Genomic DNA, 27,271 nt, shown 5'->3' with positions numbered 1-27,271 from the left:
TATTTCATGTTCCAGCATTTGGCTAAAAAAAATAGGTGTGCGTCTCTTCTTCTCTTCATCCTACTTAGCTCTTAATGATTTTCAGCACAATCTACCAGTTCTGTTTCCTGCACAGTAAATGGGAACTTAACAGAGGAATATGTCAGTGGATTTTGCCATTTGAATGATAAATGGAGAATTGGCTAGAGAATATCCTGATGCAAAGGGAATTATTGCTATTATAATTCATATTCTTGTTTCTGTAGTGGTATGAATGTTTCTGCTCCAGAACTGCAAAATTACAGTAGTGTTTTCCCCCCTCTCATGTCATTTGTATATCACAAAAATAGCATAATAAATTTGCAGTAATATCTACAACATATGCTTCATTATTGGTGGCCAGTATATAAGATCTTGGTTCGTGAACTGGTTTAAACAGAAGCAAGGGGGAAACAGGATAGAGCAGAGTTAACAGATAACATTCAATATCTCATAGCTAAATGCCTAATCAGGAGCCCTTGTAGTTGTGCTTAGATTAAGTATGAGTAATAGTAATTTTTCCTCTTCTGTTCCCAATGAAACAATATAGTCTTAGTATATTGATGAATGTGGGAGGGGGGTTCAAAGTGAAGATAACAATTGATGTTTACAAGTCTTTCAAATTGGGCTAGTGGTCTTGTGGATTCCTTACTGGTAAATGGGTTAGCCAAAAAAGTGTGGATTTGGTGGAGTAGGAGCCATGGGGTTTTGTAAGTTTCTAAGGTAGTTTAGTCCGTATTTCTTGGTCTGAGAGTGGTGCATTTCTATTATAAAAGTCACATAACCAGTACAGACATTTTGCTTCCTCCTCCATCCACCATCAGATTGTCGTGAAGCGTTGTTAAATAGTGGGTGGAAGGGGGGGGTAGTGGTGGCAGTGCTGGAGTCAGAATTCCTGCCTTCTCTTTCCACACATTAAGCATGGTTTGTGTGAAGCTGTTCGGGATTTTAGGCTGGTTATAAATGCTGTGGTCTAAACCACTGAGCCTCTTGGGCTTGCCGATCGGAAGGTCGGCGGTTTGAATCTGCGTGACCGGATGAGCTCCCGTTGCTCTCTCCCAGCTTCTGCCAACCTGTTCAAAAGCACACTAGTGCAAGCAGATAAATAGATACCGCTGCGGCAGGAAGGTAAATGGCGTTTCCGTGTGCTCTGGTTTCCATCACAGTGTCCCGTTGCTCCAGAAGCGGTGTAGTCAGGCTGGCCACATGACCTGGAAAGCTGTCTGTGGACAAACACCCGCTCCCTCGGCCTGAAACAAGATGAGCGTTGCATCCCATAGTCGCCTTTGACTGGACTTAACTGTCCAGGGGTCTTTTACTTTCTGAAGATGTGCTAAGAACTCATGTTCATTTAATATATATGCTTTTTGTTTTCCAGTTTGGAGTCCCTTGATGTCTGGTGTTGTTCTGAAGCATATAGCTAATGGTTCCAAAGTTAGGGTGAACAAAATGGGAGAGTAGGCAGCCTTGTGGATTAAAGGATAACTTGTAAACAGGATACCATTTTCCTTGATATTTTCTTACAGCCACAAGTTAGGTGTGTCAGCAATATCTCGAGGGTCTAGAACATAGGAATCTGCTTGGTATGTTGTGGTTTCCTCTGTTGCTATGTGTGAGGCATTTGTAAGAACTTTTGCTCCTGTTAACATCCTTCAGCCAGCATGAGAAAGTTCACCTTTTTCTTCTTCCATTACTTGCTGCCTTTCCAGAGGTAGGCCAGTTCCAAAAGTGTTGAGGAGATGTGTTGCTTCCAGTCTATTTGTTGCTATGACCTATATTGATCCTCTCATGACAATAAGACAGAAGGGGAAGCCCCAGTGATATTTAATTACAGTTTCTTGCAGTTTAATTGTGCAAGCACATAGATTCTTTCCTTTTTTCAGTGCTTCAGAAGTCAGATCCTGTATCACCATAACTGGGCTGTTTTTATACATTGTGGATATTAGGTTCCTCTGTTTGTTCCACACTTCCTCCTCCTACCTGTAAGGGGAAAAGCAGACAATTATATCATGGGGAGTGGAATGGAGCTCCCTCCCTAAGTTTGGGTCCAAGTGCTATGTGTGCCCGTTCAAAATCGTCAGCAGATACTATGATGTCTGGAAGCAGTGATCTAAGCCATGAGGCAATAAATTGTGCAGGATCATTCTCTTCCACTCTATCCCTAAAAAAAAGTAAATTAATTGTCATATTTCGATTTTCTGCATCTTCAAGCTTGTTGCGTATATCTGTACAGTGGTACCTCTGGTTATGAACTTAATTCGTTCCGGAGGTCCATTCTTAACCTGAAACTGTTCTTAACCTGAGGTACCACTTTAGCTAATAAGGCCTCCTGCTGCCGCCACACCGAAGCAGCGCGATTTCTGTTCTCATCCTGAAGCAAAGTTCTTAACCAGAGGTACTACTTCCAGGTTAGCAGAGTCTGTAACCCGAAGTGTTTGTAACCCGAGGTACCACTGTATTTCCTTTTTGTAAATCTTTGATTTGGGGAGGGGGGCATGGATTTGGCTTAATTCTTTTGTTGCTGTAGTTGTTTCTGTTAAGTCTCCTGTTAAGTTCTGTCAGTTTCGTTTCCATTGGAAGCATTAGTTCTTTCCAAGTATTTTTTAATAAGCTTCTTTATGGCTTCTTCTTGTGCTGAAAATTCTTCTCTTAAGATAATCTTTTTGAGCAAGGAAGAGGCCACTTTTAAGGGCGGCAGCATCCTGGACCATGCATTAGTGTCCTTGTTGAAGTAAGCCTTCTGTCTCAGGGCAGGAAGAATGGAGTGAGGTCTTTTATTTTCAGCTTTTCTAAATCCTTTTGCATTCCCCTCTCCTTGCTTCAAGGTTTGGGGTTTTGACAACCAGGGCTTTTGCTGAAAACAGTTTTTCTGAGCTTTGGAGCAGAGCTAGAGTTTAAACAGCCATCTTCTTTCCTTCATGGCCACGCTCCCTCCTGTTAATGCTCCCCCCCCCCCAACCTCATAATTATATTTTCTAAAGGTTGGAACTAAATTGCTCTGTATTAGCATTTTGACCTAACAGCTCCTGCATGTGGCTGGCAGGATTGCTAGGCTTGCTGTGGTTTGTATTTATCACTCTTTTAACCTGGATATTTTCACTGTGAGCCCTCTAGGACTAAGGATTGGAGGTTGCTGCTATTTATCAGAACTTGTATCTTTGCCTAGATCAGAGATGGGGAACCTTAGGCCTGGGGGTGAAAGGTGGCCATCCAGATCTCTCTGTCTGGCCCCCAAGACTCCTTGGCCATTCTCCCTACCTAGGCCCTTCTCACTTAGCTCTGAGACCCCCTTGGGCAGCCTGAATGTGTCTTTGAACTGTGATAATTCATCCTGCTTGCCTGGATGGAAAGCTGGGTATCAGTGTATAGAAACCTCTGGTTTTTGCATGGCTGGAATGCGGTCTGCTGTACAGACATAAGAGTCTCATCCATTGCTCTGCCTACTTTTGCCTCTGGCCCATCACTAGCACGTGGCCCCTGAATGGCTCTGCAAAAGGGAATGTGGCCCTTGGGCTGAAAAGGACTCTGCACCCGTGGCTTAGATAATATAGTTATGAAGAAGCTATATTAGTGTAACAAATGTCAGTAGCTCTTCATTCCACTCACATTTGAGATGCCCAACTCACTGAATTCAGCAGTGCAGTTTGCTTCCATTCTGCTTGTAATTAAGACTTTTCTTGACAGATTGACCTACTGCTATGTAGCAATTACTGTGCGTATGTGGGGGACCTTTTGTCCTGTTAGCTTATTTAGACTGAATATATTTGGCTGTCTTGCTTTCCAGTATTAGAACTGGTGTTTATTTAACTGACTGCATCTTGATTGTTTCATAGAATCTATCTTTCTTTTCTTATTTTAAACCTTCCTTGCCTTAAAGATGCAAGAGTATTGTATAATTAACTGATTGGGAAATCAGTTAATTAAAATGATAATTAAAATTCATTCTGGATTTTTCTGAAGATAATTTGTACTTGTACTACAATCCTTTAAAACTAACCTGTCCATATAAACATAAACTTGCCTGCACATACCTATGAAGGAGCGCAGAACTCGGCCCCTTCTGGGGGTGGGGGGGAAGGTAAAAAATTGCTATTCAGGGAGTAAAAGGTGCAGCCAAGACTACCCTTCCTAGTCTGACTCACCACGAATTATTCGTGCTCTAGGGGTCATCAAAAACAACATTCCTGTTGTGTGTTTTCCTGCCTTCAGGTTTAATGCTTATTACATAGACTGGAACATTATGTAGTAGGTCTTCTTTCCCACCGCCTACAAAGAATGCAAGATACTTGCTGCATGATGATAGTCCTCCACAAAGTAAGAGCTCCTAAATGTCCCATCTGAGCTGGGTAGAGTGTGCAACAGGGATGCCATTTGGGGTGGCATGGCAGGGATATCATGTATCCTACCTCTTAATGTTGTCTTGCTCACTTTCAGCATCAAAAATTGATGCATTGATAAGTGTGTGTCTTTACCCACCTGAAGCCTCGCTGAGCATGGTATGAGTAGGCCAGTGGTACCTGCTTATTATGGGCTCTTCCACTTAACTGATGTGAAGTCCTGACTAAGGCCAGAGTTAGCAACTTGGCACTACTAGGCAGCTGCCAGGCACCCAGCACCTTGGCAGGTCCCACCCCAATACCTGTCCATGAAGTGGGTTTTCAATACTACACCATATCCCATATCAATGCTATGTCAGTGATTGTTCCAGGGCACAGTATGTCACCTGAATGGATGCCTCAGGCTGCCCTAGCACTCATGAGAGAGCAGCAGTGTAAGAGTTGGCCCCACCAGTGGGCTCTGCTAGGGGTTCCACGTATAGCTCTGGTGGCAGTGACCCAGTAGTACTTTATTCAGCTAAGCAGAATCAACCAGTGGGCTCTGCTTCTGCCCATATTATGTGGTGTAAATTTTATCCTTCATCCTTGATGAGATTACAGCCATGGCAGCCATTATACAACTTCTGCTGCAACCAGGAATCTGAACAATTTGACTTCTCTTAGTAGCCAACCATTATTTGTGATTGTCACTGCCCCAGTACTGCCTTATGTTCACTAATACGCAGAGCTCAGTAGATGGGCAAGTCTTTTCTCGCAAACAGTCTCAGAATAGACTATGCAATGGAGTTAAATGGGACACCGCCTTACACTTGAGTTCCAGTCTTGGGAGAGGTATGGCCTTATTTGGATTTTGTGCTCTAAAGTATCAGGTATCAGAGATATCACCCTGCTCTTTCCCCAAAGCTGGGGAGGGGGAGACAGAAGGTGGCAATCTCATCTTTTCCTTCCACTTTGCTTCAGAGATAGCGCCTCCAGGGATTAAAATGAAAGGCAAGTGAATGTGGACAGTTGCCAGAGGGCTGGGAAGCCTTTGGCGGTAATTCACATGCTCAGTCTTTACATTTGTCTCCCAGACAGAATCTCCTTCAAAGGTGAGCAGGAGGGGAGGGAAATACAATTTTTCATTCATTGAAAGGAGGGCATTAATTTAATCTCTCTTGCCCTTCATTAGTGTTGCAAAGTGATGTCACCTCTTATTTATGTTCTTCTTAGAGCATCGTCTTTTGCAGTCTCTTCTCATCTAGCCAATCTGCTAATCACTTTCACCACCCTATTTGAATTATACCATTTACTTCTGTGGCTGGTTATATACAGTGGTACCTCGGGTTAAGAACTTAATTCGTTCTGGAGGTCCATTCCTAACCTGAAACTGTTCTTAACCTGAGGTACCACTTTAGCTAATGGGGCCTCCTGCTGCCGCCGTGTGATTTCTGTTCTCATCCTGAAGCAAAGTTCTTAACGTGTGGTACTATTTCTCGGTTAGCAGAGTCTGTAACCTGAAGCATTTGTAACCTGAAGCGTTTGTCACCCGAGGTACCACTGTATAGCATGGAAGCCCAAACCTATCTGAAAAGCACATTTAAGATTATTTTTATTTCAGTGGCGCCCTGTGTGACGCCCTTCCCCGGCCTCTCATGTTCTGTTCGACACTATTGTTGTGGCGCCCCCTGTGGTGTTGGTGCCCAGTGCACCTGAACCAGTGGCGCTACCCTAAAACCACCTCTGCTTATTTATCTCATGTATGCTACTTGTCTCATATTTTCAGAGCAACCCAGGAAGCAGAAAACTTGAAAGAATCAAAATGGGAGCGAAGAGGCAATAATTTATAGTTGCCTCATTCTGTTTCTTAATTAATGCGTTCTTCTGTCCTTTTTAAATATCAGTATAGAGACAAATAGGGCAGTCTGCATAACTATAGACCAAACTGCATTCCCCATTACATGTCCACTTGATACCTTTTTGTGTAGGCAGAGCTGTGCAAACATCAGCTTCCCCTTTAACCCATCTAGACCAGTTAGTCAGTCGGACCTTTTGTCCCAGACTAGGTTGGGGTGAAATTGAAATACTTTCCTTTATTGTTTTGCCTTTGCAAAATGCAACAATGCTTTGGGTATTATTCTTTTTTTAAAAAAGCAACTTTTATCTTCTTTGTATATTTGTATATTTTCTGACGCTTGTGCTTGGGTTACATCCATCTGTAATCTCTCACTAATTCATCTGCCTTATTTCTTCTTCTGATGTTTGTGGAACCTTTTACATGGTGAGGGCTGGTGTTAAAATGTTTTGTCACACCAAATCTTGTCCTACTTAATAAAATATTTTTTCTCTTTCTTTCTTATTTATTTATTTCATAAAATTTGTGCTCTGTTTGATTGTAAAAAAAAACCTCAAAGAGGTTTACAAAAGATAAAACAGTAAAATAAAATAAAATTCACAACCATATTTTAAATCATTAAAAAGTTTAAATTCTAAAACAGATGTAAAATACTTCCAACTTTCTAAGGCTCTGGGTAGGCTTGTCTGGTTGTTTAGCAGGTGTGATAAAGAGTACATTGAAGGCAGAGGGCTTGCGGTAGCTCAGTTGGCAGAGCATGAATCTCTTAACTTCAGGGCGCCTCGTGGTCCCTTCCAACTCTGTGATTCTATGGTTCTATGTCCTGCTTGATCTCAGTAGGCAGCAAGTTCCAATGTGTAGGCACTGCCATACTAAGTGATTGAGTTCTTACAAATGCAGGACAGGTTTTATGTGGCACCTGAAGCAGTGCCAGCTCTTTTGACATTCTTGCTTAGAGGTGAGAATGGTAGCTACTTTTGTATTCAATAAAGTGAAGCACCTTACAGGTGAGGAACAAAGCTTGCTTCTACCTATCAAACGCAAGTCACTGTGAATAGTTACTCACTTGGCAAAGCGCTTGCAGAAAAGCATTGCGGCAGCGGAAAACAAGTAATTAAAAACATTTTAAAAAACCAATTAAAACCAGCAGTAAACCAACAATACATTAAAACATATCAACATGTATTGTTAAGCTTGCCTAAACTAAAAAGTTTCAAGCAGGCGCCAAAAAGAACACAGTGAAGTTGCCTGCCTGGTGTCAACAGTGTGCTCCAAGGTGTAGGTTCTCCCACACTGAAAGAAAGGTATCCGCAACGGAACACCATGATGGAAACCAGAGTGCACAGAAACACCGTTTACCTTCCCACAACATCGGTACCTATTTATCTACTTGCACTGGCATGCTTTCGAAGTGCTAGGTTGGCAGAAGAACACATGTGGGGTAAGGCGATCCCACAAGTAAACTGGTCCTAAGCTGTTAAGAGCTTTATATACCAATAGTATCACCTTGAACTTGGCCCACTAGCAAATCGGCAACTAGTGCAGATCTCTCTGTAGAGAATGATTTGAACACTCAGGGGGAAGTTTTATTTTAATGCTAACTATTAGCAAGAGAGCATGGTCACAGTACCAGCAGGATATCTGTTTCCAAGCCAGTTTATTGAGGTTCAAGGTGTTCTCAGATCGTTTACAAGTGTGGATAAAGCATATGCACTGTATGCAGAAGGTTTCAGGATCAATCCCTAGCATCTTGAGATAGAGCTTGGAAGCACTCCTGCCTCATACTCTGGGAGAGCCCACTGCTGGTCAGTAGACAATACTCGACTAGATTAACCAGTGGTATGATTTGGTATAAAGCTTCCTCTGTTCCTCTGGGTCCTGTTCTGAAGACACACAAACACATTGATCCTACAGGTCAAGTGTACATACAGAGTGAATCCCACTGCCCCATTCTTTTTGATGCTGATAAATATTCTGTGTACAGGCAGTGGGAATTTTACACAGAGATTTCTGTGAAATGTTGGGTTGTGATAACTTATTCTGAATTGTGCCGGTAAGCTCCAGTTTGGCACCATAGTTCTAATATGAAAGAGCTCTGGGTTGAATTGCTTTTCTCTGCCAGAAGATGCTCACAAATGGTGTTTTTTTTTTATTTGTGCTTCCCTTTCTCTCCCCACCCTTTCCCAGGAGCCTCCTGTCTATTAAAACTGTTGGTTGATAGCCTTCAACATTTCAAGACATTATTCCATATTCCTGATTCAATGTTGTGGGAGGGAGAAAGAACCAACTAAGTGGATAGAGTAAAAAGCTTATAATGCAATTGTCTTTTCAGAGATACATTTCCCATATATATATATATATATATATATATATATATATATATATATATTTGCTTTCGTAGATTTTCACGGGTACAGGAATGCAGGTTTTGGTGTCTTCGGGTGTCTTCCCGTGTAAGAGTATATATATTCTTGAGCTCTTTGTTCCAGCTAAGAATCAAAGTTCTGATCAGCAGTTCTGCAGAGAGCTGGCTAACCCATGCAGGACGCAGAAATCATGATGTAATCTTCCTTTCTTAGCAAGCACTTTGACAAATCTCGCCAGCCCTATCTCTCTCCCTTATTGTTTGTTGTTTCTATTTTAGGGTGTGAACGGAATGTCTGTGGATGAGAAGACTGAATCCCCCATGTATGTGTATGAGTCAACAGTCCATTGTACCAATATCCTCCTGTGCCTCAATGACCAGCGGAAGCAGGATATTCTCTGTGATGTGACTTTGATTGTGGAGGGGAAAGAGTTCCGAGCCCATCGGGCTGTGCTGGCTGCGTGCAGCGAATACTTCTTGCAGGTGTTGGTCGGGCAGACAGAAAATGATCTGGTGGTCAGCCTGCCAGAGGAGGTATAGTATGTCAACATTCCTACGTCCCTTAAAAAAGCAAAACTTTATAACATGGTAACAGAGACAGAGAATAAGCCACTCTCTTACAGTTAGGTATTGGCTAAACCTGAAAGGTTTTTTTTAAAACAAACAACAACAACAACAACACTGAGCTCAGAGCCCCTTCATGTTTTCAGATTTGACTGTGTGTGTTTTAGTCCCAGGAGTGAGGGCAGTAAATGATTCAGAATCCGACTCCCTGTGGTCTTCTGGGCTAGAAACAAGAGAACAAAGGAGCTTACCAGGCAAGAACAAGGCAGCAGGCAGGGAAGAAGGAAGAGCAGAAACAGGGAGGGATCATACAAATGTAGCCTCATGAACTCCATTAATCTGCTGCTGAAACAAGAGCTGGAAAATGATCTGGAATACTTATCTGTAGGTTGTAGAATGAGCCATTGCAGAAACGGGGAATGCATAATAGAAAGTGACTAAGAGAACAGAGTATGTCTCCCAAGCAGGTATTCTCCCAAGCTCACAACATTGTCAGGGTCAAAACAGGGTCACTGGGACTTTTTTGCTGCGTTACAAGTGGTTGTGTGACACTTAAGAATAATTGAAAAAGCCTATTTCCAGCACATAGAAGACAGCTTTCTAATATCTCAAAAGAACTTCACTATAGTGAGAAATGTAAAATCCAAAACGGCAAACTCACTGTAGTTTCACTGCACTACCAGTACCTTATACAATCAAGCGACTTGTAGAAGTTTGAAAGATATTTCTAGTCCTCTTCATTGCAGCATGCAAATTGCTTCTGATATTACTGTCACTTAAATGCACATTTTATAATGCGGAATAGTAACGCAGGAATCTTTTTTGAACCAGTAAATGTACTTCCAAGACACTTCAGCTTTTACTGTTTGTATTAGACCAGGAAAAGATAACTGTGCAGCAGAATCTCGCGTTATACAAGTGTCCATCTGTATAAAATTGTAATACCAGAACAAGGCTGATGTTTCCATGAGATAAACTGAACAAACTGTATCCAATGGCAGGGTTAGTGGGGGAGGCTTATTGTCCCCGCCCCGCCCCCCATTCACTTGCCTCACCTGCTAGTCCACCTATTCAGCCCTTATGAACTCACAGCATCACCATTCCTGACTTTGAGGAAGGAATTTGTGCCTCAGGGAAAGGCATCCTAGGTGAAGTGTCTCTACCTTTGCAGTTACCGTTAGAAAACGTTTTTAAAAAAAAGTTTAAATTTAATAAAGTAACTTTACTAGCTTTCAATTTTAAAAGAAAATTTCTAGCTGCCATAGAAAATGAGCAGAGGCACGGGAACACTCCCAATGCCACCTCACCCAGAATGCCTTGCTCCGAGAAAGGACCCCCTCTATAGAAGAAGGCAAAGAAGGCAGGGAGACACTGTGTCCGTCAGCTGTCACCCCACTTCTTCCTCCTCTCCCATCCCCTCCTGCAAACCCCTGTTGTAAATCCGTACAGTCATACTTCGAGTTGAATGTGCTTCAGGTTGAGTGCTTTCGGGTTGCGCTCCACGGCAACCCGGAAGTAATGGAGCGCGTTACTTCCGGGTTTTGTTGCTCGCGCATGCACAGACGCTCAAAATGATGTCATGCGCATGCACGGAAGGGATCCAGAATGGATCTCGTTCGCATCCCAAGGTACCACTGTACTGTCTTCCTCTTCCTCCTCCCCGGAAGGGTCAGGCTGGGGAGGTGGTCTCCACCATTCCTCCTCTTCCCAGTAGGCAATACTGAGCTACATGGATGAACTCATTATAAGGCAGTTCCTATGTCCACCTTGTGCTCCTTGGAAGAGAGATGTGATATAAATGTAATAATAAAATAAGATAATAAAATAAAATATTGCAACTGGAGTAAATTATACAGATGAAGAAAACTTCAAAGTAATAAAACTCCAAAGCAATAGAGCAAATAGAGCAAATATTCTTCATACCTGGGGTAACCAACATGGCTTCCTGCAGATGTTGCTGGACTCGAACTCGCATCAACCCCAGCCAGTATGACCACTAAAACACTAGACATCCTTGGGATGTCTTCAGAAGCAAGCTCTGCTGAGTTTGGTGGGACCAGACCCCCAATTAAGCAGGTGTAGGGTTTCATCCTAGGGCTGACATGAAAGCACAAGGTTAATTCATCTTGGTTATACAGTATTTGCTGTCATGGTGGGTTTGAGTTTTAGTCTATGACTTAGTACCATTCATTTGGAGGGGGAAACCCACTCAGGCCTCATGACACCCACCCGCCTATGGAGCAGCAGGAGGGATCCTCCTCTCTGTGCACTTTCCATAATGACTCTTGTTAAAAATTCAAACCGAATAAATTATTTCCCAAGAAACATATTAATTCGGTAGAATTGATTTGATCCATATTCCTGTTGTTGTTGTGTTTTTGCTTTATTTAATCATAGAAATCAGTCTTCCTTCCTTTTAACAAGGCATTTAATTAAGCTTTTAATTCATGATAAGAAGTTAAATAGCACTTGGGAATATTTTTTTAATGGTTTCCACTTCCCATCTAGATTACAAAAAAAAAGAAGAAGTGTGATAGAGAGACATCCAGGGCTGTCAGCCAAGGGTATTGTAGGTCATGCCAATATTAGCTGGCAGAAGGCCATTATCCAATTAACATTGCTTCATCGCTGCAAGTAATAACTCTCAGGAAAATGATTGAGTCATTCATGGTGTAGTGGTACTTTTACTTTAGAAATACCCAGCACTGTTTAGAATAGTGCCTGATTCATAGGGTTGCCTTCTCTTCTTTGTCAGTTAAAGCAAAGCTGCATTAGTCATATCTGAAGGTGAAAGCTGCGTGGAAGGAAAGCATGGATTTTATTTTATTTTCCTGCTTCTGACAAGTCAAGATTTTAACTAAAGGGCATTTTAACCCATTACAAATAAAGTCTTGGAAATACCAAAGCAAGGTAACAAAACAATGACTCCTAAGGAAGCCATTTTCCATGGGGGAAAATGCTGGGGTAGCAATCAGTGTTGTCTAGAGCTCTTGTCAAATACTGATGTCACGTAAGATAGCCAGAATTACAGGCAGTACAACATTATAGGAATAGTATGCTTTCCCCACTTCTTGCCCAGCCAGTCCATCATAACATTTCCTTGTTTATTTTTCTAAATTGTGTTACCAATACAGAGTGTGTGCATTATATGCTATCTTTGCACTTTGTTCTCGTTTTAAGTATTTATCTGGGATCTGCTATGAAACATAACACCTTTCAGTGACAGTCACTGTCCTGCATTATCTCATCTGTTTTCTTATAGATCTGCATATATAATGCCTTGGGTTGCTGAATATTTTACATGAAAGAAATGCTGGGCAGAAAGATGAACTCAGGCTTCTAGGCTGGCAGAAGCCAAGTGTGTTTAGAAAGCTCATCCATTCAGAGCCATGGGTGGGATGGAGTCAGGCATCCAGCGTTAACTGTGTTCCTTAAGTGGTAGCAGTGAGAAGCCCTTGCATCAGTTAGCCATCCATGGCAGCTGGCTGGCCCGAGATGGGGGAGAGGAGTGTTGTGTATTAGCCAACAGAAGATGATTGGGCACAGGAGAAAAATCAAAGGCAGAATGCACAAGGTCAATTACTACTGGAGTGTTATATGAAAGATTATGGCACTGTGTTTTATTCTTTGTTCTTTTAGAAAACCGAGAGTGTTCCGTTATGTGCATCTCTCTTCTCTCCTCTGTTTATGTATTGTGTATAATACTTTGACAGAGTGCTCATCAGATGCAGCACATCTGGTCTCCACAGTGATCTGAATTTGGAGAAAAAACAAAGAATAGTTAAAGCAGGAGTAGTAGCCATTTTTAATTGACAAATTCGCTGCCTGGCTTTCAGAACAGGCAGAAATTCATCATAGGTTAAAAATAATTATACAAAATCAGTACGTATTTAAATATCTAGTGATTTAACAAAACAATAATCAGAGGGATAGAGATGGCAACTGTACTGGGAAAGACTTTCTAGCTTGGGTGGGGAGGACAAGAGGGGTGGAGAGGTAGAATGAATGGGACATGATAAAGGTTCATACAGTTATGTATGATGTGGAGAAATTCATTCATTCATTCATTCATTCATTGCTACATTTTTATCCCGCCATTTCCCCAAACAGCTCAAGGTGCCATACATACTTTCCCTCAGCATCTATCAACTGAAGCTCTTCATACACTTTATTTATTCCACTGATTTGGCAGATTCCAGACTGGCCTGCATTCCAGCCTTCACTCCCCTCCATCTTTCCTTTTGGAGAGAGGTTGTTTGCACCCATCAGTTTTCAGGCTGAAGTGATAAAGCTAAGATCTGTGAGCATTTATATTGCATTATGCTCAGATCACTAATAAGCATTATCATCATTCTACACCCAGAGCACTTTGCAAGTGGTTCTTTGGCCTCTGCAGATTGATTGGGGGGGGGGGAATTACACCTGTAGTCGGATGCATGCATGCTAGTTGTTTGAACTTTTGCAGTCTATGTTCTAAGTGTATTTTGACAATCACAGCATCATGAGTCTGTGTCGAGAGAGACGATTCATTCTCTTCCCTGAATTACATAGATTTAACTATTGGCCTGAAAATCCTCTGTTACAACTTCTTGGCTGGCTATTTCAGAGCATTCCAGGATTGCAATTCCATAGTTCATCTGTGATTTTCTTTGTCTTCTTTTTTGCCAAGAAATGGAATTTCAAATGTTTCTGAAAAGGGTAATCGTGTCGGCAGATACGAAGTGAGGCTCTGTTGTGTGTATTAGTGAATTGGATATTATTGGAAGTGGCCATTAAAAAAAAAAAGCTTTCAGAAACCACATGAAGGCACCCTGTGATACTTTATTCAGAAGGCACAATAGTTCTGCTTTCTAGCATACAGCACAACATCCACCTTTTTGAGGTGGAAGAGATAAAGAGAGCTTTGCAAGCCTTGAAAGCCATTCCTTTCCCTCCCTCTGGTGGTGGTTCCTGATTCTAGGTTGTTGTTTCTTAAATGAATATATAAATGCACTATTTGAATACAGATTATGTAGACATGAAACTACAGGGTTAAACCCCCTCCCTGATATTCTGTGTGAAATATAAATTGAAAGCCAAACAGTGTGTTAATAAGGCTTGGTTTATGGGACTGTATTAGCCTTGATTGCCCTAAGAGAAAGATGGATGGGAGTGTGATCTTGCTGCTTTTGCTCAATCTCTCAGCAGCTTTTGATACCATCAACCATGGTATCTTACTGAACCGGCTTGGTAGGATAGAATGGGAGGCAGTGTGTTGCAGTGGCTCCACTCCTACCTACAGAGTTGTTTAGAGGGTGGCTTTGGGTGATTACACCTTGCCCCCCTGGCAGCTATGATGTGGAGTGCTCAAGGTACTGCCTTATCTCCAATGCTATTTAACATCTATATGAAACCATTGGGAGTGGTCATTAGCATCAGTAAGTGGATGACACTCAGCTCTTTTCCTCTGTTACATTTGTCAGGTGTGGCTGTGCAAAACCTAGACCTAGACATAATGGTGGGCTTGATAAGAGCAAATAAGCTGGATGCTGATGAAGCTTCCAGAAGCTTTGTGTGTAAGCGAATTCCCAAGTCTGGGGATCAGGCAATTTGCCTGCTCTAGGCAATGTTGCACTCACCCAGAAGGAACAAGTATGTAGCCTAGGGGTACTCCTTGAGCCAGCAATGCCTGAAGATCTTCTGGTGAGATCCTCCTGCTTATACCTCGGTCGCTTCTGGTACAGAGCCTAGGGGGAAAGCCTAATCTGTAGTTGCACCCACCCCTAAGCCACTTCCCCTATGAAAGAAGGTGCTTACTAAAAACTTATCATTTTCCAGATGAGTCTGGAGGACATTTCTTCATAGGGTGATTTTTATTTTATTTTTTAGTGAAAGGTGGTATGTTAGTCCAAAGGGCCTTTCTGTGGAAGTAAAGCCACATAAGGAGGAAGTGGTGCTTCATTTTTTACCTACAAATTTATCCCATCCTCTCTTCTCTACCCCCCAAGTGATATATTCTCTCTCTCTCTCTCTCTCTCTCTCTCTCTCTCACACACACACACACACACACACACACACACACACAGTTTAAATTGTGTTCATTTGAAATGCTGGGTGTACAATTTCAAACAGACATTAAGTGCAGAAGGAAAGGGTTAAGCACTACTCTCTGTCTACCCCCCCATGCTGATTTTCTTGCACACAGAAAGAGAATATGGTTGCATTGTACCATTTCCACAAGATGTGAATTTAGCCAGTAGTGCATAGATTTTAAAATAGCTACTTCCAAAGCACCAGGATGAACTAACTTTGCTAAATTCCTATAAATTTATTACTTTTATATTAGAATCACGGTGAGCCATCTTTTCACAGTGTTGTTATTAATTCTAGTTCATACTCCTGCCAATTAGTGGCCACAAGTCCCGTGGTCAAGGAAGTAGATGCATACCCTCCCTTTCACCATGCACTTCCCATAACATGTAATGTGTAGTACTAGGCCAGGCTTCCTCAGCCTTGGCCCTCCAGATGTTTTTGGCCTACAACTCCCGTGAGCACTAGCTAGCAGGACCAGTGGTCAGGGATTATAGGAATTGTAGTCTCAAAACATCTAGAGGGCCGAGGTTGAGGAAGCCTGTACTAGGCCATACAACGGGGCTCAATATATTTGGGAAGGGGGGTGGAATCCTGCAAATAGAGCTTCCATGCAGAGCACATATGTCACACCACCTGCATGGGAATTGGTAAGCATGTGTGGTAAGCAAGTGGATTTCATCTGAAAATTGGGCCAGATTCAAAAGTTTTGTTAAGGCAGTGGCAGATGATGATGATTTTATTTCTACCTCACCCAGTCACTTTTTGTGTGATACATGTGAAAAGTTTATGCTGAAATCCCCCTCTTAACTAGGGGTCTGCCCCATTGAGCACAGGAAGCTGACTTCTGAATAAGCCCGTACAGGATTGTGATATTAAGCATTCTAAGAGTAACATGGAATCCCCGCCACCAAGCAGGTGTAGTTTTCAGGGGCGTTCACACTACAGAAAGAATGTGTGAATTAGAGCTAAAATTGCTGACACCAAATTTTGCCTAATGCACACCTTTTGGCAAAGCACTTTCCCCTAAAAGAATGCATTTTTGTATGTTATGTTTACTGATACAGTGGTACCTCTAGTTACAAACTTAATGCGTTCTGGAGGTCCGTTCTTAACCTGAAACTGTTCTTAACTAGAGGCGTTCTTTCGCTAATGGGGCCTCTTGCTGCTGCTGCACCGCAGGCACACAATTTCCGTTCTCAGCCTGGGGCAAAGTTCTCAACTCGAGGTTACTCTTCCAGGTTAGCAGAGTTTGTAACCTGAGGTGTTTGTAATTCGAGGTACCATTGTATATGCAATTTTATGGACCCTTAAAACCCAATACAGTCATACCTCATGTTATGTCCGCTTCAGGTTGCATGTTTTCATCTTGCATCCCATGGCAACCCGGAAGTACCGGAATGGGTTACTTCCGGGTTTCGCCGCATTTGCAGAAGCGCCAAATCGCGCTGCACGCATGTGCAGACGCAGCTCTTTGAGTTGCAGGCTTTTCACGTTACAGACTGGCCTCTGGAACAGATCCCGCCTGTAACACAAGGTACCACTGTATATGCATTGCTTGCCTGGAGAACTGCATCGCAAAATTCAGAGAAGTGGAAATTTCAAGGAATGGGTAGGTTCCAGTTCTTGTACTGTTTTGGAAAGTGCAGAATTCGTAGGTTGTGAACAGAATCTAATTCCTCCACCATCACATAAGCCTTCCCCACTCCAGACTATTTTCTTTTTCAATTACACACTTTATTGTGAAAATCTGTATTTTGTTCGTTGCGCTCGGCTTCTACATTTTTAATATAATTCTTTATATTGAAAGAAAAACATAGCAATGCAGCTGCTGAAGTAAGTTGTAGAAAGCAAACACATTTTCTCCTCCCTTCTCCTTTGTATATCATGTCAGAATCTGATTTGACCAGCAGGTCCCTAGTCTTCATTTTTTTGCTTTTAATGGTGGAGACTGTGGAGTCAAAGCCAGTATCTCATTGTTATGCATGAATAGGAAGTATTCCTGTACTTATTTGCATTCATTAGCTGTAGGTAGTTCCTCTGTAGGGGTCCCTAGTCTTGTTTTTACAGTGCTTTTGGCGGTGTTTCTGAGGCACGTGAATTTTTATGATCTGTTGCATGTTCGTGCAATTTCCTGCCCTGTAATGGTATCGGTTTTCCGGGCGCAGAGGAATAGAAACGAAAACCCAGGAGCCCGCATTAGCATAAAATGTCCCAGTTCTGTCAGTTTGATTAATTTGTCTCTTTGTCTCCACTCTATATGATAAGTGCTATTAATGGCTGCAACACTTCATATGTCAAAGTCTTTCTTCCTAATGACTTGAAAATGTGGTTTATTTCCCCCCTTTTGTATTATTTTCCTCATTTAGCATTCCACTCAAGTGTAGATTTATGCTGCGCTCTTTCATTATCTTACTGGTTGCAGCACTCGAGTGATTACATATGGTGTTGGGGTATGCGTAAAGATGTGATCCCAGGGGTAGCAGCTGCTGATGCAAGCTGAAAATAGATCCTGCGTATGCTCAGCACTTTTCCCAGAGGTCTTTTATTTATTAGTAACAGTCTTCGTGCAGGGCAGCTTGGATCCTCATTTAGCAGGATGACTCTTTGCCTTTCAGAGAAAGGCAGTGACTTTGCTCTATTTACCCACTGCTGTGTAATTTTATTTGTTTGTTTATTTATTTGCTGCTCCTTGCTTTGTATATCCGTGCGGTGATATCACCTAAGCGCAAATTGTAATACAACCCTGGTTTATAATGAAGTCAAGATATGACAGGCTCCATTTAAAGTAATGGAACCAGGCAGATCTAAGGTTTAAATTAAATAATCCTATTTGTAAGACAGTGCTTGTACATGGCGCACTGATTTAAACTGAACTCTAGGCTTTCTCCAGTGATTTCTTATACCCGGCATTGTTTCTCTATTCCGTTTTCCATAGGGGATATTTTTTCTGTTAGAAATTCATTCAAGGAGATTTCATCTGCCTTTTATACTGTTGAAAGAACTAGCCCGATCCTCATGTTTCATCATTTCCTGCATGTAAAAAAATATATGCCTTGTCTCAAGCATAACTCCTATATAGCCTTTCTGAAATGTGTCATACATTTTTTAATCTTTTTTTTTTAGACCGACTCTCTCCAAACCTGTAAAGTGCCTACACATTTTCTTTCATAGGGCAAAATAAGCAGAGCTTTGTGTTGAGGTGGGGATTTAAACCAAGAAAGCCTTGCCAGGAATAAAGGGTTAAATATCTCCTCCCCAGCACCGCGCCCCTGGCCCTATTTCTCCCCCACGTCTGCCAGCCCCATGATTGTTTTAAGCATAAAAAAAGCAAACGTCAGGACCTTGCACCATCTCATCAAGCTGCATCCTTCATCTGAAAGATTTGTATTTTCATATGCATACCATAGTATTTATATGTAGGAAACTTTCTATTTTGGAAGCTTTCAGAAGCATGTGAAAATGTAGCATTCTTGGCTGGGAGAAAAAAAATGGAATTCAGCTGTATAGGCCAAAGCTGGACTAGGATGAACCTGCTTCTTCCCACCCATCCCTGAGATTTCTAGGCAGCAGAATCAAAGCTTCCAGGATGTTTACAGCTTTATTAAAATAAAAAGTCAGCAGGGAAATAGTGGCAATGTCATCTGTTTCCGCTTCCCCTTCTTTTTTACTACATAAAGCATTTATGAATAAATGTAAATAATAATTAGTAATACAGAGAGAGAGAGAGAGAGAGAGAGAGAGAGAGAGAGAGACTTCCTTTCAGATGGAGATTGAGATGAAACCAACTTCCAGGCTCTATTAAGTTCATTGTGCAACTATGAACCTTACAAGAAGCTGTCTTTCGTCCGATAGTACCGCACAGGTGTGACCAGTTCTACCAATCAGCATTGCCCCTGGAAGTTCTCCCATTGAAAAAATATTGTTTTATAGGATCACCCCCATCCCCTCACTGTTTATTCTCATCAACACTGATTAGTTATCACCTCCTGCTGGGAAGCTATTCTCCCCTGAAACGGTTAGCCCATAACTTGGAGAGGCAGATATTCTGGAAGATAGCAAGTATTAATTCAAATATCTAGGAAGGTAGCACACACATACAACAGGAGAAAAACCACGGGGGGACTTTTTATTTTTAATAACTGAGTTCCACTTCCTTTGTAATATCACCTTTTAATATAATAGGAGTGGGGTAGGTTATAATAGTGAAACCAGAGGCAGAAAGGGAGGGGTTGAGGGAAATAGTTCCCATTCTACAAAATCCTGCTTCCTTTGTCCACATGTCTCCCATAAACATTTAAACTTCCCCAGTCAAGGGGAGGGGCTATTTCTCAGTGGTAGCGCAGTTGAATCCCTGGGTATCTCCAGGTGGATTTCCCTTCTAAAACCCTTGAGAGCTGCTGCCAGTCAGTGTAAACAGTGCTGAGCTAGTTGGACCAATGGCTTGACTTGGTCCTTTATTTCTAGAATTGCATTACATTAAAAAAAAATTATATGCAATCAAGTACAAATAAAGAAATAACAAAACAATTGGATAAAAATTAAACATACGAAAACAAAATGTGGGTCATTTCATTCACAATCCCTGAAAAAAACCCCATTACTGTTGGTATTAAGGAGTAGTAACATGTGATAAAATCACCAGCATATAGTATCACTTTTCTTTTGTATTGTCACATCTGTGATTCTTTCCCTTGATGCCATGTTTATCAAATGTTATACCAAACTCCAGCCTTTGGTTATGGCATGTGTTCCCAGGATTAATAGTGTATTATATGTCTTACTAATAACAGTAAAGGAAAGTAATTTGGGAGGAAGTTGAGGGAACACACGTGTACATTCTGATTCAAAACTCATACTGGTGATATATGAGTTACTAGTATTACAGTGGTTTGTAGTATAATCTGTCATCAGGATTAATGATCAGTATTATTAGTAGTATTCATGTTGGTAGTATTAATATTATCTCCCCCCCCCCCAAAGTGTAATGCGACATACCTAAACCATATGGCCAGATGATGCCTTGCAGAGCATTCCATCTCCAATAACAATATATTTGCCATGTGTTTCAGCTTTCTAACCTTAGTGAGAGCCCTCTGAAGGAAATAAAAGGGAGTGGGGCATCTGAACTAAAATATACTATCTATAGTAAACACTTCAAGAGTCTCTGCTGGTGACATTCTCTACCGCTTTTCATGAGCAGGGGGGGAGGGGGGAATTGGAAACCATGGCGTTGGAGTTGACCCGAAGTGTGCCTTTGAAACAATGAGCTCTTCACTGAAAGAGAACACTTCAGAACAAGCCACATTTGACCTACTTATGCTGCCAAAGAGGGATGCTGTTAGAAAGCAAAGGGAAAACTGAAAGGCAAATGGAATGCGGAAGAATTTATGGTTTCCACTGCAGGAAATGCAGCACTTTAGCAAGGAGCCTTTGTAAGAGGGATGGTTTGTGCTCTGTCTGTCAGGGCGAGAGTGTGCTGCGGTGCCCTTCTGTTTTATTCTTCAGGTTGCATCCTCGCCATCCTGACCTTGTGCAGGCAAGCTTCAAAGAAGGGTGATTTGCCGCCCCCACCCCCCAGTGATTTGCTGTTTAAGAGTTAGACATGAACGCGCAATGCTGTGAAAGTGATTTGTTGAGTTGAATGCAACAAAAGGAAGTTGAGGGGAGTCATGAACAAATAAATAATAGAGCAGATGGCAGAAGAACCATGAAGTAGATAAATGTGAAGTTGGATTTGCATTTATTTTGTAATATTTTATAGTATACTGGGCAGAAAAGGGATTTGCTCCTCCATAGCTTTTTGTTGTTTTCTCCTTTTCCGCTTGCTGCAATGTCTTTGGGTCTTCTAGAGTTTGTCTGGTTCCAATTCATTTAAATTTTTCTCAAGCAATCAGTACATATGGACCTCAACCTATGTCCTTCATGTGAGCAAAATGCTAACTTCTCCCCCCACCCACCCACACCAAGTTGCTGTTCCTCAAAGTAACCAGGCTTGCACCTATTAACTCATATTGGCCCATTTTAATCTAAGCCTCCATTATCTGTTTTCTCATTTTAGAAGAGGTATATCTCGTTCTGTTCTTTCTTTAAAAAACATAAACATTTGCCATGTCAGTAGTGGTTAAAAAGATAGCTTAATTTAATTTCCATTTTTCCCACTTGAATCCATAGGCACAAACACATACAAACTATATTCCAGTGCAATTCATCTATAAAGAAACAAATGGCTGAATTTGAGTTTAATAGACTTGCTGATTCGGAAACCAAATTTGGTGATCAGAGAAACCCTACGTTTTTCTGCTGCTGTCAGTATTCAAAAAAAGTCCACCAGCTCAAGCCTTCAATGGGCTTTGTGCAAATAAAGAATGTCAAGAGTGTCACATAATTAATGCTACAGAGAGCAGCTTAAAATTAGCCTTAATTAAATTAACTAAGTTTTGTGGTGCTTAGAAGAGTGATCTTAAGCACTTAAAAAAAAGAAGACATGACTCCACTCTTGAGGTTTGTGTGGATTTGCATGGATTTGCAGATTTTGTATGCTACTATAGTTGTAACAACATAGAATGGTTGTTTTGTAAGGTGTTGATCATTTGTTCTTGTTTCCTTCTCTGCTGTCTATGGTAGAAAGAAACGGGCGCATGCGGGGGGGGGGGAGAGAATAACACTTTACTTTGACATCAGTAGCAAGATGACAAATTATGCTCATAAAAACAAAAACCTATTTTTCTTGAAGCTGTCTAGGAGAAAGAGAGGCTACCTATCACTTCAGAAGCAGGAGCCAGCAATCTGCCAAAGATGTAGAAGCATGTGGGGGGTGTAATAGCCAGCAAGGCTTCAGTTGTCATCGAAGGAGAAAGAAAGAGCTCCCAGAGAGGCAAATGTTTTTTTTACGCTGTGCTAAATTTTGGTTAGTGCTGAATTGCTGAATGTGAATTCTCTTTCCCTCCTTCCCTCTCCCAACATTTCTTCCTCTTCAGGTTTGTAGGTGTATCACTCCCCCCCCCCCCCGGACTTGTATTCATTTTCTACTGAGAATAGCTTCCCAATTTTATCACCTTTTTGCCATGTCAAGATCTGTTTCATAGTCCTCTTCCTTGTATTTTGAAGTAAAGGAGATGCATGCAATAAGGAAAGGAATTATAAAGCCACTAAATTTGCCAAATGAGGACCTCGTCTTAGTTAAGAGGCACTAAACCATGATATTAATTTTCTAATTACTAAATATAAGATGATTCAGCATGCAGAAGGCTATGTTTTTCATCGTACGGAAGTAAATGAATGAACCATCCGAATATCATTTTGCTGTTCATTATTTTATTCAGACAGCGTTAATTGCAGTTATTTTCTTTGAGTGTCTCTAAAAGTTTATTTATGCTGTTAATAAGCATGAGCAGCTGTAGTGGTACTGACTGCCAGAACTGTAGCTTTTTTTCCTTTCTTTTTTTGATACACTCTAGTGTAGCAATAAAGCAATTGGAATATAAATTCAATGTGAGCATGATCCTGTCTTAACAGATGGAACCTGAGCTTGCTCACACATGCACTCCATATTCTTTTCCTCTCACATATGCATACACACTTTCTCTGGCAAAATGGTTTTATCATTCTCAGTTGAAACCCCACAAACAATAGCCTAGAAAGAAAGATTTCTGTCCGATGGCATTAATCTAAAACTATAATGATCTGGGGAAGTGAGAGCCTGGCGTGCTCTGGTTCATAGGGTCACAAAGAGTCGGACATGACTAAACAACAAGATAATGATCTGAATTATATTACAGTTGCTATTATCTCTTAGGTGTTAAAAAAGCGGAGAAACTGTATTGGATGAAATAGCTGTCTAGTGCTGGTCAAAGGGAAGACCTGCCACCTTCTGGTCCTTTCTGTTCAAGAACTCAGTCTAGACCTTTTTATTCCTACCGCCCACTAATGCTTCTTTCTTGATGGTAAAATTTCCTTACTGCCCACCAGTGCTCGATGGAAGGAGGATTCAGCTTGTGCCGTAGAACCCCCTACCACCCACCTAGAATCCTGAAATACCCACTAGTGGGCAGTAGGGACCAGATTGGCAACCCCTGGTCTAGACAATTGGAAACGTAGATGTCAGCAAGGAGAGGGTATGTGCATAGTGCCTATAGACAACACAAAGTAGTGAATGCTACAAGGGAAGGCCAAAATTAATTGGTTCCTGACTCTTGGAGATGCTTTCCCAGCTCCCCCCAAATTAATTCACAAGATAGGATTTCCCAGGGTCTGATTTTACGCCATGTCAGTTAGTGACTTGAACCCTCTGCTTTTCCTTACTGAGTGGAAGCAGCTTTTGTTCATGAAAAGCCCCCTTTACTCATGATAAGTCCCTTCCATCAGTAGAAATGATGCAAATACAGTGAAAACTTCAGATCTTAGGCCACTGGTCTTAAGCGCATTTAACTAGGCAGGGGGCAGTAGGTGGGCCATGTAGGTGTCATACAGGGTCTGACCTGACCTGGATGTCTCTTCCAACGCCAAACATCCAGGCTGCCTAGAACGTCAGAAGACACTTGAGAGCTTGTGAAGTCTCCCATCTCCAACCCTGATGAGGGAGACCTTAGGCTTCTAGAGGAGTTTTCAGCAGGCTTGTCTCCAGAGCTCCAGTTCATCTGTGGCAAAAGAACCTCCTTTGCAAGTCAGAGGGGGAGGCAGGTGGAATCTCCTCTCAGCCTCAGATGGTGGATGCCAGAAATTTCAAGCTCAGGTGGCTACCTTGCAAAGGAGTGTGCACCTGAGAACGCAGAGGTACTTAGGAATAAGGGGTTCAGGCAACAAGGCAGTGTGCCCATGGGTTCCATGTAAAAGTACTCTTGCGGTTCACTTGGTATGAAAAGTTGGACCATCCTGACCCAGACCCTGCTTTTTCTATTCCCTTGTTCCTGACTGGTTCCATTGTGCCTGCTATTGCCCTGGTTTTGTGTTTGTGGGATTGGTGTTGGGGGACAGAGCCTCTGCCTCAAGAATTGAGTTCTAATCCAGTTGAAGCTAAACAGTATGCAAAAAATACACAGTTAAGAGCATGAATGTTGGTGCCTGGGCAGCAGCACCTATTCCACAAAAAATGCAGAGTAAGCCTAAACACCCCGTTGTTTTCTCTCCAAACATGACTGAAAGCAAGTACACTCTTAAGTTTGAGTGTGCCCTTTGTGTCTTTCTCCATCAAGTGGATGTAGAATGCTTTTGAGCTAATAGTACCTTTAAAAAATGTTCTTTATACTCCTACTGAGGAGAGAGAAATGACTATAGAAGAGGCGTTGTTCATTATGTAAGTAGACTGCTGTTCTAAAGCTTCTGTCTCAAAATGTTGAAGGCATGGCTGAAGTGTTATATACTAGTATGCAGCACAATCCAAATGATCTGTTATTTGGGGGTGTAGCCCCTATTTAAGCTGAGGGCACCACTGAAGAATGACCCCCTTTTTCAGCAGAGCTATGCTGACAATGTGCATGCAAAGAATGAATTAAAATGCAAGCAGCGTCAGTCTTGAGAATCACTAAGAGTATAGGAACAAAGTACAATAAGTGCCAAATTCGGGGGTGGGGGATAGAATGGGGGGAAATAAGGGATTGGTGTTTCAGATTCTCCCAAAAGACTAGAAATTGAAAGCTATAGATAATCACTTTATGGTTGTTTTGGATGGTATATAAAGGCCTGCAGGAAAACAGGATATTTATACATGGCTGCAGCCTACCAGTTAATGATTTTAATTGCCTTGTTATCTAGTCAAGTGGAATCCTCTTTTGACAGTGGATATCTTCAGTAGCCCAGCTGAAGTTCCCACCATTTGGAACATTAGAATAGTCTAGTTGTGTTGCTGATTCAAGTGTTTTTCTCCTCAATATTTTTTTTTCTTTGCCGCTCAGTAGTAACATTGCCTCCTTTTGAAATGTTAGCCTCCTGATTGTACATAGTCTTGAGCACACACAGTCAATAATTTATCGAAAAATTCCTGGTGGCGTTTTCATGTTTGGATATTTTATAATGGTCCGGGTATAATTCTGCTTTCCGGTCCTTGCTTGATGCGCTTGCTATGATGCATACTCACTAAGTGTAGTTTTTGCTAAAACGTACACAAAATCTGCATCCCCCAGCCTACTCAGCAACATTTACTAGCAGATGCTGACTGGAGGGCTCTTGCCATGAAGGCTTAATTTCACTGCAAAATACACCAGAGTGTGTTTTCCAGAATGCTGTCAAAAGTATTTGCATAAATCTCCAAGCTGAATCCTGATTTGAGTAGAAAAAGCGAAAGCAAATGGCCTCTCTGCACAATAAGTTGAAGAATCAGTGGTGGGTTTGCACAAAAACTGTTTCTTTGTTATTTCCCTCAGAGTGGCTCTTCAGATGTGGGTCTATTTCACTGCCCAAGAATTTGAATGTGTTTTTTAAAAATATGACAAAAATGTTATATTCCCCTTGATAGCTTGTCTCCAGCTTTTGGATTCACAAAAAGGTATAACAATCTCCACTCCTCATCTTCATCCTTCTCCCAATTGTGTAAACTATTTTTTTTTTATTTACTTAGACTACAATCCAGAGATGCTCTTATTTTCAAGTTGTTGGTTTTTTTAAAAAAATAAAAGTTAAGCCACTACATTTAAAGAACTAGAGCCAGATCCTCAGGAAACACTCTTCAGACTTGTCTGTCTGGATGAAAATATTTTGTCACAGTTAAGGAGTTTTAAAAGGTTGCTGGTCCATTGGTCCATTTTATACGCATCCTATCCTTTAATCTGACTTCATAACTGCTTGGTAAGCACCTAAAATTTAATGTATCTGATTATAAGTATGCATATGCAAAGTGGTACCATTTGTGTTCGCTATATATGTGCCAATTCCCTGGAACAAAATAGAAAGAGGTTACATAAGAAACTGAGACAAAGTGAACTAGTATACCGTATTGGCCTGAATACAAACCACACTCAGCCCCCCCAAAATTCCAACAGTGAAAAGTTAAAGTGTGGCTTATATTCGTGATCTTACGCTGCCAGCAAAGTGGCACGGCTCCCACCCCCCCCACCCCCGGCAGCAGTCTGGATATTGTCTCCTCCCCTTCAATTTTAAAGGTGTGGCTTATTTGCAGGAACAGCTTATATTCGGGTGAATAGTACTTGTCCCAGGCTAAAAAGCAAAGCTTTTTCTTCATACAATCTTCCTCATAGTAATTGGTCCTCTATTGTGGGTGTTCTTTCTTTCCGAATATCTCTGTACTGTATATATGCAGGGTGAGTCTTTTAAAAGAGGCCCTGTGGGACATGTGTACTCTGTATCCATGGGGCCTCTTTTAAAGGACTCACCGTGTGTGTGTGTGTGTGTGTGTGTGTATACACATGTTTTGAAAGATTAAGACATATAACGATTTTAAAAAATGAGTGAAAATCACTGCATAAAATGTGCATGTAAGTAACTCTGCATTGGGGTGGGGGTGCCAGATACTGCTCTCTGTCTTTCATTTGGTGAAAAAGCTGATCGTTTGGCATAGCAGGTCTTGAATTACAAAGTTCACAAATGAAAAATTCTGCCTTATTTTAAGAGGTAATAATAATAATACAGTGGACGCTCAGGTTGTGAACGTGATTCGTGCGGGATGCACGTTTGCAACCCGCAGCGGCATATCTGCACACGCGCAGGTTGCAATTCGGTGCTTCTGCGCATGCGCAACTACCAAAACCCGGAAATAACCTGTTCCAGTAATTCCGAGTTTTGGAGGGCCTGTAACCCAAAAAAACACAACCTGAAGTGTCTGTAACCCGAGGTATGACTGTAATAAAAAGTTGGTCTGTTTAACTTGTAATGTAATAAAATTACACTTTGAGCGCATTTGGTACTAGTTACAGACACAGTATGAAATCCTCATTTCCAGTTACCGCATGTTGTGTAACATCCTGCTGAAGGTCTGCAACCTTTCATATCACAAATGTCCCAGGGTTTTTTTCCTGTCCTACTATTGTTGCACTATAGTGCAAGAGTGCTTCTCCTGATGACAATAACACAATTCCAATCACAGAACAACTAATAAAGCAGAACAATGTGTGGACGGCTCAGTTTAAATCC

At 41.6% G+C, this 27,271-nt stretch overlaps 1 protein-coding gene across 6 annotated transcripts in view; it reads left to right on the top strand.

The window, feature by feature from the left end:
• BACH2 (BTB domain and CNC homolog 2) overlaps positions 1–27,271 on the top strand; it is a 230,420-nt gene that overhangs the window by 178,221 nt on the left and 24,928 nt on the right. For all 6 annotated transcript variants that reach the window (XM_083497525.1, XM_083497524.1, XM_083497527.1 and 3 more), the window contains one exon: positions 8,834–9,088. In XM_083497525.1, coding sequence (XP_083353651.1) covers positions 8,846–9,088 — 243 coding nt within the window. In that variant the 5' untranslated portion in view covers positions 8,834–8,845. The remainder of the gene's footprint in view (positions 1–8,833; positions 9,089–27,271) is intronic.

The sequence above is a fragment of the Podarcis liolepis genome, assembly GCF_965112155.1.
Source record: "Podarcis liolepis genome assembly, chromosome: 3".
Lineage (NCBI taxonomy): Eukaryota > Metazoa > Chordata > Lepidosauria > Squamata > Lacertidae > Podarcis > Podarcis liolepis.
Note: the sequence above shows the minus strand (reverse complement) of the source record. Positions and strands in the feature narration are given on the sequence as shown.